Source organism: Calonectris borealis, chromosome 3, assembly GCF_964195595.1.
Source record: "Calonectris borealis chromosome 3, bCalBor7.hap1.2, whole genome shotgun sequence".
NCBI lineage: Eukaryota > Metazoa > Chordata > Aves > Procellariiformes > Procellariidae > Calonectris > Calonectris borealis.
Window position 1 is genome coordinate 51,239,437 of NC_134314.1, and position 13,134 is coordinate 51,252,570.

Here is a 13,134-nt window from a genome sequence, read left to right on the forward strand (position 1 = left end):
CCTTTCAGATCCCGTTTTCTGTTCTTTTTTAAAAAATCTTTTCCTTACCCTCCTGCCGTTTTCCTTCAAAGCTCGGTGGTAGAAAGCAGAGAGGAAAGGGACCTGGGAAAGGAGATGTTCTCATCCGTCCAGCTTCCCCGCATCAGGAGCTACTCTGTGCATGCCATTCCTGACAGATGTTTGCCTAATCTGCTCTTAAAAAACTCCAGTGATGGGGCTTTGACAGTCTCCTTAGGCAATCTGCTCCAGTGCTTTGCTGTACCTATCATTAAGAAGGGTTTCCTGATATCTAACCTGCAATTAAAGGCCACGATTTCCCGCGCAACCCATCATCAGGCTGACCTTACAGCCAAGCCAGCTCCACCAAGTCGACTGCAGTTTCCTCGCTAGATCTTCCGTGCCAGCACTGCTCCTTGGGTAACGTGCTCTCTTCTGCCAGGAGTAGCCGGGGCGGTGCGAGTGCCGCCGGTTTTGTCGGGCGTCCAGCCCGGCGTCCCACGGGCCGGCGATGGGCAGGTTTCCCTCTCGGATCCCATGCAGCTGACGGGAAGGCGGCTGCCTGCCAGGAGACGCTATTGAATTAGGAGATTCAGTAAATCCCAGGAGAGGCGCTGCCACAGTAAAGTTGCAGCAGTTTTGCGCTGATAAAACTAGCAGTGCTCACCATGGTCCCAGGTCTCAGAACAGGAGCTGAAGCCTTTTTTGTCCTGGAACAAAAAGTGCTGTGAGAGCAGTCGTACCATATATTGCATATATGCAATCGCATCTAGTACTTTGGACATACGTTTTTTGATGAGAGCATTTCTGTAACCATTTTAGCAGCTTAAAAGCATTTAAAAAAATCAGAGAGGTGAGAGTTTTGGCTTGTTTTTTTTCCAGTTGCTTCCTTTTCAATATTAGTGGGTGAACTACGTCCCATGGCAGCCAGGCCTGATGGAGAAGCTGTAGATGCCGGCCTGATGGAGAAGCTGTAGATGCCAGCCTGCTGCGTGCGAGGTCGAGGTGCTGGGGAGCTGAGGCAGTTGCTTAGTGGCGTGCAGCAGCAATTGAGAGTGAGTCAGTGTAGATACAGGCATATCACAATATTACCATGGCAAGATAAACTCTGAGCCACTTTTTTAATACGCTTAGAACAGTGCTGAACATTGTAAGAGTGTTTCCTTCTGCAAATTATTTACAACTGGAAGGTGGTAGTAATGAATTCATGTAAAGCAGCTGGGGAAATAGCCCTGACTGCCGAGAATAGGTACTTTTTACAATGGAAACCAGCTAGCTAAGCTAGGTTTACTTTTGCTGCCTGAGTAAATGATAGCAGTATGTAGCTAAACTGGTTTTGAGACTAGGAATTTTTGGTGACATCCAAAATTAAATAAAATAAGGCATGTTGCCGTCAGCAGGGGTGAATAGCTTTTCTGTAACTGGCAATTTTGGTAAGCGGGTCAAGGTCAGTGGGATTTGTCTCTATATTTTGACACATGCATTACAAACACCCTGATATCCATTTCATTTTACAAGGTGTGTGCGTGCACCAAGATAATGCACCAAAGGGTCACTGGCAGGTTACAATGTGCCAGCCGTCACGTGCAGAGTATCTAGAATAGTGCCAAGATACAATTTCAGGGGTCTGGGGGCACTGATAGCATTCAGAGCCCTACATAACACCTGTGACCTGCATAACATCTCGCTAGCTCTTTGTCACTGAGCATCCCCTTGGCACCTGTGATCCCGAGCTAACAGGTCCGTTTCTATTTGTGCAAGGCATTTTTTAAGGCATTCTTCCCCCAGTTGTCTTCTAGATGACCTGGAGGACCTTCAGCGACTTGCCCATGTTCCTTCACTCAGGGAGCAAAAAAGAGAAGAAAGGACAAAGTTTGTTTTCGAAATAAGAATTGGGGTTTTTTTTACAAAACACTGTCAAATTTGGGCTTTGCATTCCACGCAGCATGGGAGGTAGATCTATTGCATGAGAGAGGTTTCAGTTTCAAACTAATAATTAGAAGAATACATTTAAACCTTGTCAATATAAAAGTGATTTCAGGTGCTCAGGAATGTTCTGCCTCTTCCTTGTGGTTTGAAGGAAAAATTTTAAACATTTTCCACCCTGCAGCTATTGAGGGCAGTGAAAGAAAATACCTATAAGCTGCTAGGAAACGTACAGAATAAACTCGTTTCCCACTTCCCGCTTCTTGCAATAATCATCAATTGTAGGTACTACTCCAAACATACTTTCGGACAAACTTTGCACTTTTAAAAATGGTATTTTCTGTCAGGCAGAGTTTGTTCACACCCCATGGCAGAGGAGCAGAGGCCCAAGTCGAAGCCTGCTGGACTCAAAGGGCTTTCGAAGAGGTGCAACCCCTTCACGTTCTCCTAAAAATCCCCAGTGCTGTTAACCCGCAGCTCCCCTTTCCCACTCCGTCTCCCCGTGGAGAGGCAGAAGCCTATTTGAAGGCAAACAAGCCGTAGACCCTACAAGGTGTAAATATCTTTCATAAATGCCAATGCTGAAAAAGCCTGGGCGCCGGGAGTGTGACACACGACGACAGGCAGTTCACGCCGCGCGAGGCGGGAACGATATGCCAGTGCTGCCGCAGCCGCCGAGATGCGCGTGCATTGCGCTCGGGCATCCCTGGAGCCCCCCGTCCCAGGGAGGGGGGGGACCGTGGGGCAGCTGGAGGGACGGGGAGCTGGACTACCTGCTCCTCGCCCCATCGCCTCTGCCCGCTCCCCTCGCATCCCCCCCCCACCCCGGCACCCCCCCTCTGCCCTCCTCCTCTGCCCGGCTTCTTCGGGCAGGGGCTGATTTAAATAGGTTGGCAGGGAGCCAGGAGCTCATCATTTTAATGCAGTGTAAAATGGAATGTGCATAATTATATGCAAGCCATATGTGAGGGAGACAGCTCAGCTGTGAATTTCGGGAGGCTGCGAGAGGGAGAGAGCGAACAGTCAGGGATCAGATGAGATGGAGCGGAACGGAGTGCAAGTGTCACCCAAATGAACAGTGTAATGAGTGTATTGCTGACACTCCTCCTTTCACCTGCTTCTCCCTTTTGCTTTAACTCGAAAGCAGAAAACGCTGTAGATGAGAAGGGAAAAATACTATATGCAAGCAGGATTGCTAATGGGCTCTGGTAATGTCTCCATTTAAACTTCAGCTTTCTTAATTAACAGCGTAGTTCCAAATACCCGGTAACTTTTAATGCATCTTTGTCATTAAATATTTTGACCGCATTTGACTGAAGGATCATTGTTCTCGCTAGATGATTGCTCCTTTCAAAGCTTCACTTAAACATGGAGGGGGAATCCATTTATCTATAATAGTATTACATGTAAATTATGAGTATGAAAACTTATTTATTTTTTTTGGCCTTGCTGTTCAACTGAAAATACAAGTACATTATCTAGGGATTGCTTAAGCATGTCAAAAAGTTTAAACGAGTACGTATGTAATGTAATCCTTAAAAATGCAATGGAGTAAATTGAAACCCTGAGTTACTCACAGTTTCCAGCTCAAATATTTCATTTTGGGTTTGTCTTTTGTTGTTCTAATTATTTGCTATGCAATGAATTTGCATGTTCAGCCTAAGCTATGTAAGAAAACAGCATCCCAAGTTCTCGTATCTAAAAGGTGTACTGCGTATTTAAACAAACTTTTAAATAATGTTGTATTTTGGGATTCCCGTCTGTTTTAATGATCTGAGCTGTTATGCTTTTAGCTATTTTTTTTTCCTTCCATTATTTGTAAGTCCCTAAATAGGCCATTATATTTCCCTTCAGGCTAGAGATGAAGATGGACATGCTGAAAATTTTCCCCAGCAGCACTATGCTAAGGAAACTCCAAGACTTGCCTTCAAGAATAACTGCGAACTACTTGTAAGAATAACATACTTACAACAAGTCTAGATTGTTACTTTAGCACAGTGAAAACCGTTTTTTTTTGAAAGGCTTTTGTTCATTATGACATACATTATGAAATATGATAGTTTTTTTTTTTCTCCTGTTTAGCGTTCTAATGCTAGTTCTGCTATCCGTGAACAATTTAAGATCTCAAATTGCTTGAAAAATCTCTTATATTTGATGACAGCACATGAATGGCCTTGTCGTACTACCTTGTCTCGCACGGTAAATCAGGGAGAGCCATGCAGGGAGTAGCTGGTGATGCACGAAAAGTCTCCCCCTCCCCCCGCTCCGAGGCACCCCAAAACGCACTCTCCCATCCACCTTTTAGCTCTGCCTTGTTTTCAGGCGGCGGCGCCGTGTTTCGTTCTGCTGACACACAGTAACTCCCTTTAGAGCTCGCCTGTTCCTCCCCTTCCTCGCTGCATGCAGGCGGGAGCATCCTCTCCTCTCCTCTCCTCTCCTCTCCTCTCCTCTCCTCTCCTCTCCTCTCCTCTCCTCTCCTCTCCTCTCCTCTCCTCTCCTCTCCTCTCCTCTCCTCTCCTCTCCTCTCCTCTCCTCTCCTCTCCTCTCCTCTGCTGCGGGGAAAGAGCGAAAGCCAGAAAAGCACATACAGGGAGCCTGGAGTGTTTACAAGCCGTAAGAGAGATGATATCAGCTGTGAAAGGATCTCTGTTCCAAGGCAGGGTTAATTCGCTGTTCATTTTAGTATTTGCAGCTAGGCAAGATTAAAAGCAAGCAGGAATGCCTATTATATTTCTATTAAATGAATCTGTTGGGACCTAATGTTCTTGATTAGCTTGCGAAAATGAGTGCTCCACGATGAGTTTTTCTGTTTGCCTAAAGTAAACAGAGAATGAATTGTAATACATTCAAGAGAGATTCACACATGGCTTTCGAAAAGCGAGTTTTAGATGAATTGGTAGATGTCCCTCACATTCGCCTTTCTTCTCGGCCGCCCTTTAGTAAAATGTATCGTTTGGCTAAATGGAAGTATTTGTGGAGAGTCAGAACACAGGGTTATATTTTGAAACACCACCACCTTTTTTCTCATTGTAACTATAGAAGAGGGGGGCGGCGGTGGAGGAGCAAGCTGTCTTTCCTCTGCAATAAAACCCATGTCTGCCTCCCCCGTAGAGGACGCAGGGCCAAACGCTAATCTTGGTGTCCCAGGTGCAGCATCCAGCAAAGTCGAGCTGATGAGCCGACGTAAGCCAGTGCCAAAGCCGGCCCCCAGGTTCAGTCAGTTGATCAGAGAAGGCCAGACTGGAGGGCAGCAGCCCAGAGGCGGTGGCCAGTCCCCGCTCCCGGCGCTGGTACTAGTGGGCTCCTAGGGTCACCTACCCCCCAGAGATCCCCTGTGCTGAGCCAACCCCCAGTTAGGTAATGACAATGCTTTTTAGAGTCACGGGTGTCACTTGGAAAGGTCACTGCATTCCCAGTATAATTCTCCCCAGCAAAAAGCGACGTGACCCGTAAGACCTGGTCTTCCTTCCTCTTAAACCCTTTGCAAAGTTGCTGTTGGTTTCAGGGGCAGCAGGGTTAGGGGAGGAAATGAGACAAACACAAAAGCGATTCCCCGGTGCAGTGACAATTCTTGTGCCCAATAAGTGAAACTGTTTCTTCAAGGCCGTGCTTAATTACTGTGCCGCTGGTCAAATCAGGCCTGATGAACCATCACAGCACACAAAAATGCCCCCGAAGTCAATAGGGCTTCTTGGTGTCGGAGGAATTCAGGACTAGAGTGGGGAGACAACATGATATAAAAAAAGTTATGTATTATTTCAATTGAAAATCTGCTTTATTTTTAGTGCAAGCGATCAATGACCCAGTTAACCCCTTTTATGCTATTAAAATCAAGCGTTCTTTTAATGCCCAGTTAATTATTTCTCTATTAATATGCATTTAAGTTTTTGTTTTATTATATCACTTCTGTACCTGGCAAAAGCTCAAGTCATCCAAGTTAGTCTTTCATGTGCTTTTTTGGACAAGTTTCAGTTCTTGTTTAAGGAAGTAATAAAAGCAATTTGTCATAGTTTTATTTTTCCTATGCTATTGGAAACAAAATTGGCAGGGATGTAATCTGTACTCAATTGGTATGTGGAAAAAAAAAAGTAGACAAATAATGGATATGTACCTCTGCTATCTTTAAAGATGTATTTTAGGAACTTTCAGTGAAAATATGATGCTGGGCTTAGGCTTTGGTGGGGAGGGAACTGGTGTTATTATTCTCAAGGATGCTACATGTTTCACAGAGAGGTAGTGGTTTTCCTTCTATATTTTTACTTTTTGGGAAACAATGCTATATTAAAATGTGCTCGAGAGTAAAGGGAATTTCACAGGAACTGTCCATTAAGACAGCATCTTTCTCCTAAAGGCTAGTCAGTATTCCTACGTTTGTGCTAGGAATTGTCTCCTTGGGAAGGGAGGGGTGGGGGGGGAAATGAAAGAAAGGAGTGGGGACAGCTGCTTCCTCTTAAAAAATATTTTCCCAAGGGTAAAAACTTACCCAGAGTCTTAACAGTGCGAGTCAGATGCCGGCTGAGCGAAAAGCTGAGATTTTTTAAATGAAAGAGAAACTGAAACTTGTTTATGCTTTTGAGAATCGGGAAATCCTTGGAGTTTTCTCAGTGCAGTTGAGAGTAAGTAGTGTAATAGCCTCTCAGGCGAAATTGGAGGCTTCGGCTCAAAAGTGCTTTCTTTGCTTTAGGGTTCAGCTGCCGTTTTCAAGGTTTGCTCCGGCAAGTGCGGGCTCCTCTGTTTGGGAAATGCTGGTGCTGGGAGGGTGCTGCCGGGCGGGATCCAGGGTCTGGGGCGCTGCTGCCGGGTCTGCGTGCCAGGGCTCTCCCGCAGGAGCCGCGCTACACCGGCTGAATCTTAACATCCTTAACAGGTCGCAGGCACGCATGGCGAGCTCTAACTCCTCAGTACTTGGAGAGATTTGAAAGCTTAGTAACATTCGGTGTTACAAATTGTATGCTTTCTCCATTGCTTGCTCCTCGGAAGAGGAGATATTTTGGTTAGTGAGGTACAACTCAGCTATTTGGGTTTTTTTTTGAGAGAAAGAGCTTGAAAGGAAATAGGAGGAAGAAAGAGGTATAATTTAGGCAAAAGAAGCCCCTGAGTGCTTACGGTAGTTCTGCGCATGAAGAAAAGCAGTGACAATTAAAGATTTTGGTTGGCGTAGAAAGCCATTATGCAGTTATGGGATTAGGTTAGGGTATTCATTTCCCGCGTTAAATCCAGATATATTGTGGTGGGTCATGCCGTTTGTTGTAGAAAACAAAGTGGTTAAGATGCTCTAGTGAGTGAGGACAACAAATATTCCTCGTTCAGTATTTTTGAGAATCATGTTTTCTTAAGTTTAGCTACTCATGATAAATACTGGGAACTACATAAAACAAATTTATTTTTAAAGAGCCAGGCCAGCATGCTGTCTTGGCCAGCTGTCCACTCTTCTCCCATAGGCGCTGCCTCAGGATTTTAATTTCTTATTCCACGAGTGGCTGGAAGCTTTTCTTTCAGGCACATCTCTTTGTTTCCACAAGGAAAAGGCAGAATTTAGTCCTCTGGAAGCTGATTGTCAAGGAGCACTACAGTCCAACTAATAGTGGATGTGGGGAGAGAGATGGGATTAACTGCGGAGAAAGGGTAGGCTAGAGTGAAAAGGCCAGTGAAAAGCCCACAGCCTCAGCTCTAGCCGGCTGAAATTCCTGAGCCATCGCCTAGAGAAAGGAAAAATCCATCTGGCACCTACCCAGGTTAGTCAGGGTAGGAAGAGCCATGCTTGGATGCCTTTTAACAAAAGTGGGAAAGAAAAACCAACAGTTCATCCTTCCCCCCGCCGCCAGTTACCCAGAATAGCGAGTCAAGGTTTCAGATTGGTGTGCTGCTGTATGAGCAAAGGAGGTTTGATGGGTTAAGGAAATTAAATGCCAGGTTGCTTTCCAGTTCATTTGTTTATGGAGATGATCTGAGTACCACCCACTACTATGGGATTATATGTAAAGCAAACAAATAACCAAACAAAACATAAACACCCTGAAAAAAAAATTCATTTCCAGCCCCACACCCAGCTGTGATCCACGGTTTTCCTGCAGTAAAATTATGATCTTTTTCTCTTTGAAATCAAACAGTCTGCTCCTAGTAGTTCTGCTCTGGGAGGATAAATTCTTGACTCCAGTATGCAATGAATTATAAGGTAGTTCTTGTGCTTGGGAGCTGTTGTGTAAAAGACACAAAATAAAACATGCTTGTTATTGGATTTAATGCAAACTCACCTACAGCCAGTTATCTTTAATCACTAACAAAAAGAGGCAGAGAAAGCTCTGAAAACACATCTACAACTGAAACATGAAATGCAAAAAGTTCTCTGACAAGCAAAAGGCCTAGGGAGGCTATGGCATGGCTGAGAGAAGCTGGAGCTACAGCTGATGCTTCGCTTGAAGTTGTGTCGCTTTGCTCTGCTGTTCCAGCACTAGAGGCAGGGTCAGGAAGCATGGCACACGTGGGGCATCTGGACAGGGCAGCAAGGATGCAGGCAGGTTAACCGCAGCATTACGGTTCTGGAATGTGGGAAAGATTGCATACCTATAAGACTGATTTTAAAAAGCACTGAGAATATTTGTGATCAGATGAGGCCAGTAGGTGAGGCCAGTAGGTTTTGTAGTCATAGTCAAGTTAAATGCAAATATGCATATCGGTATCCTTTGGAGGCCATGAGAGTTTTGGTTTCAGAAAGTGAGGTTTGGATTCTTTTTTTTCAGGTACCTGGCCTGTTTCCTGTGCCTCAGTGTCAAGCAAAACCAGTCCCTGTTAATGCTTCAGCATTAAAAGAAAATACCCATCAGTCCATTTATAACCGCAGTGCCCTCAAAGGAGGACTGAATTTGGGGAAGATAGCTTTGCTCGTCCCCACTTTTGCCTCCCCCCACTTTTTGTCTCCCATGCTGCGTCCTTATTCCTAGCAGAGAGGAGAGAGAAAACAAAGGCTGTTCCCGCTGTAGCCCTCCCTGGCTCTTCCTTCACCCTGCTAGGTGCAAACCGGCAGAGGGAGAGGGAGAGCGCTTCCTTCACCCTGGCCCAGGCTTTGGGACGCGCTGTGCTTTCAGCCAGAAAGCTGGAGCAGGACTGCTGCCCAGCAGCTCTGAGGGATGCAGGGCCACGTCTAGCCTTTAAGGTATTGACCTTGCGGTCAGGAGGCGATTTTGCCACCGTGGAGAGGCAGGAGGAGAGAGGGGGATGAGACCTGTGACACCCCGCGGAGCTCCAGGTCGTAGAGCTACTGGTACCAACCCTGCCAAAAGTTAAAACCTCCATGGTGGTGACTACCCCTGTTTCAGCATCACTCGACGTTTGCTGCGTCTCACCGCTGGTGCTATTCTTTGGTGGTTTACCGATGGATTTCATCAGTTTCTTGCTCGGTTTGCCGCCGCAGTCTGAGAGCAACTGATACTGCTCCATCGGCTGCACAGTGGCGTACACAGCGATTCGAGCAAATGGCCGTGCAAAACCCCTAACAGCTGACGGAGAGCCCGCCATTGGTTTCAGGGACTTTGGATCAGGCACAGAGAGCTGTCAGAACGGCAGTTACGGCTCTGAAACAAAAATATTGAGAAAAGCAATTGTAGCAGTGAATTGATGCTCATGTTCTTAAAACCTCAGTAATCTTGGCCACATGAAATTCAACCTTTCTTGTGACTGAAATAACAGTGAGGCTTAGATCATATCATAGACTAATCGCCTGTAACGCTTCATTTTCAAAAACTAAATTGTTCATGAGTTTAGCAGAATATTTTAAAGAAAACCTCTCCAAAACCCCATCGAAAAACTTGCATTCTGTTTCTTTTCAAGCAAGGGTAACAAACCAAGGAAAATTATCGTAAAGGGTTTTTTGTCTTTAATTGCTGCCAGGCTGAATGAAGGGCTATGTGGTGTTCACCTCATGCACACTCCTAAAGCCTGTTAAAGTCCACGGGCGCTGGGCGAACGCACTGAAAAAAGGCAGCGCTCGGCTCACGGGCAGATTTGCAGCCCCGGGGATAGAGGGGAGCCCCAACATCCATCGCCGGAGCACGGGGCGCGAGGGCAGGCAGCCGGCTGACCCTCCCTGCCCGCTGCCTGCCTGCGCAGGTAGGCACCCACGGGGCGCGGGCTGCCTCAGCAGCTGCGCCCTGATAGGCATCTCGCTGGCATAATGCAGGACCAAATACAGACCTGAAGCCTGCCAGCCGCCCCGCGATATGCTGTTCCCGGGAAATTATAGGCTCTATGCCTGTCTACACAGATCTATTTACTGTTTTAGGACAAATGCATCCGCTGTCTTGCCCGGCGCACAGGTTGTGTCCCTCTTGCCCTGCTTTTTAATTATATGTTTTTGTTTTTCTACTCCGTAATAGAAGTGAAGGCGGTTGCTTGTGTTACGGCAGCACGGGCTGGACCTGGGAGGTTTGGGTCCTGTTCCTGGGGCCACAGCAGACCTTCTCGGGGTCTTGAGGGATTTCCTTGGTCTTTCAGGCCTTCTGTTCCCCTTCCCCCGTCCTGCACTACCATCCCACTAAAGAAATATGCCTTTTTTTTCTTGACTTACACTATGTTTAGGACTCCACAACCTCTGATCCAAAGCCCAGTGAAATCAATAGGATGCCTCCTGTTAACTTTAAGTGGGCTCTGAATGACACCCTGTATTCTGTAGACAAGAAAAGGCAAACAACTGCTTTGAGACGTCTTTTCCCTCTCTGACCAAAAATTGCTGTAGTGTAGGTAATTTGAAGTGTAGAAAACACAATCTTTATTAATAATATTTAAGCTGAAGGCTGCAATCAGAGACCAGCTGTAGGACCTTATAGAAAATACAACCCTGTCATAGCAAGTCTGAGATAGCCGGTCTACTGGAAGACCCAAACCTCGCTCCTTTTATACTCGGGGTTCGTGAGGGACCCTGACCTACAGCATTAAGGAGGGCCCGCAGAGGTGGGCAGGGGAGTGCCATTAACCCTTGAGAGCAGCAAGGAGGGTAAGTCTCTGCCAGTTCCCAGCAACACATGAAATACAAGGTATAAAATCCCCAGGAGCATGTGGAGCAGAGGGAAGGAAGGGAAGGAGATGGGGATAAAAGTAACGAAGCTCCCCCGTGGCCAGGGATGCGGCTTCCCGCACAAGCAGGCTGGTAGCCCCAGTAGCTCTACATAATCCCCGCCTTTTCGGTCCAGTGAACCGAATTAAGGGAGTTGAAGAGATGGAATAGAAGGTGTGTCAGTGAGAGGGGTGGGTGGCACGGGAAGATGGGCAATGGGAATGGGGAAGATTTGGGAAGGACCACGGCTACCGACAGAGGGTGTTTGGCCTCCCAGAGCCGAGAGCGAGTCGTATCCCCTTTCCCACAGCACTTGCCTCGGGTACGCTAGAAATAGCAAGCAATTTCGCCCCAGTGTCTATAGTTTAGCATTTTCCTTCATACCAATACAGGAGCATTATTTTAGGATGTGACACTTGACACTTAGTGAGCACAAACTTGTCTTTCCAAAGAAGGAGGCATGTTTTCTAGTTTTCAGCTCCACCATTATTATTATTATTTCAAAAAAGAAGCAAAATGGATAATAATTAAAATCCCATTACAGCTCAAATTCTGTCATCTTCCTCCCCAGAACAAGCATTAAAATTTTTATTAATAAATGTGCAATTACTGGTGACCTCTGAATAATTTCTCCAACCTTAATTTCTCCTCACTGCAATACTGTGTTGTATTACTCTATTTTTACTCTTTGCTTTCCTCATTTGATGTGTTTACTGAAGTTATAATTTTCATATTAAACATGTTCTCGTTGAAAAATTGCTTTTGCAAAAATAATTTAAAAAAAATACCAACCTTTTTATTGACCGGGACTTTAAACAAGTAAAAAGTTAAGAAACTGTTAGCTGAAAATGCATTTTTTAACAGGCTAATTCTTAATAACTATTTCAATAAATTTTGAAGTAAAAAATCTTGAAAAAAATGGTCAGCCATCCCCCCACCCAAACCTCTATAAAACTGAAAAAAAAAAAGCAGGTTTGTATCCCTTGGAAAGAAAACCAGTTGTGAATCGTGGCTTTGCTTTATGAAACTGGCATTCATAACCAATTTAAATAAAATTCAGACAGTTTTTATAGAACGTTAAAGAATGAAGATATGCCTTGTTCCAAAGGAAGTGAAGTGCGATGAAATAAAATACATCGGATTTCCTTCCACATAAATTGGAAAGAAAATTTCCAAAGTCATCACCCAGAGCTATAAATATTTTCTCCTTGGGGTCTGTGCAGGAGATGCAGGTGACTCAGTAGGGCCCGGGGGAAGTACCACGTGGGGCATCCTGGCAGCTACCTGGGAGGAGCCGTCCCTCGCTCCGCAGCTCACCACGGCCGTACCTGGAGCACCAGGGTCAGGCCAGAAAACCGGCTTTAGTCCCCTGGTGCTCAGCTCCTTCTGCACCTCTGACCCTGGCCCTCACTCATGCAGGTTGTTAATGAGAGTGGGTTTTGTCAGGTCCGAAAAGATGCCTACGTAGACCGGTGTGACTTTCTGTAACAGTGCAGTTGGCTTATGTCTCATCTTGCTGCGTGCGTTGTTCCCCCCATTAAAAAGGAAAAGAGTTTGAAGGCTTTGACCCCTTTAAGAGCCAACATACGCCGGTAAGAGAGTGGGATTTTGAAAATCAGGAGCCCGTGCTCTTTTTATTTCTCAGAGTTAAGATCCAGGCTGTGGGAAGGAGGGTTGAGAAGAGCCTGGCCACCATTCAGCTGGACTGCAGGGAGGCTTGGGGGTGCTCTGGGATATTGAGCATGTGGCCCCCTCTCTTTGGGAATCCCTAGGACTGTGCAGGGCTTCCAGGAATGATGTCCCAAGAAGGCAGATTAACACCACGCAGTCATCTGAAGGCACACCGAAGAAAATCTGTCTGCAAGGAGCGCGTATCTCACTGCTCACTGCTGTCTGTAGCAGACATCATTTTTACATCTCAGCAGTGATGTGTATTTTGGGATGGGAAAAAAAACCCAAAATATAAATCCTGCATTTTATTATAGAAGTTAATACCAATAATTACTTAAAATCTAATGAATTTCAGTTTTCACTTAATTGCTTTTGAGTAGTTAACTTATTAAAAAGAAGCAAGGACATATTCATTTAATGAGCAGCAGCAGCCTTGGCCTAGCATCTGCCTACATTCTCTTTTCAATTAATCAATTATAGTCCAATGGTGT

At 45.7% G+C, this 13,134-nt stretch overlaps 1 protein-coding gene across 1 annotated transcript in view; it reads left to right on the forward strand.

Moving 5' to 3' along the window:
* SOBP (sine oculis binding protein homolog) overlaps positions 1–13,134 on the forward strand; it is a 117,670-nt gene that overhangs the window by 60,271 nt on the left and 44,265 nt on the right. Inside the window, exon 5 of the mRNA XM_075145619.1 lies at positions 3,778–3,873. Within this exon, the coding sequence (XP_075001720.1) occupies positions 3,778–3,873 (96 nt within the window). The remainder of the gene's footprint in view (positions 1–3,777; positions 3,874–13,134) is intronic.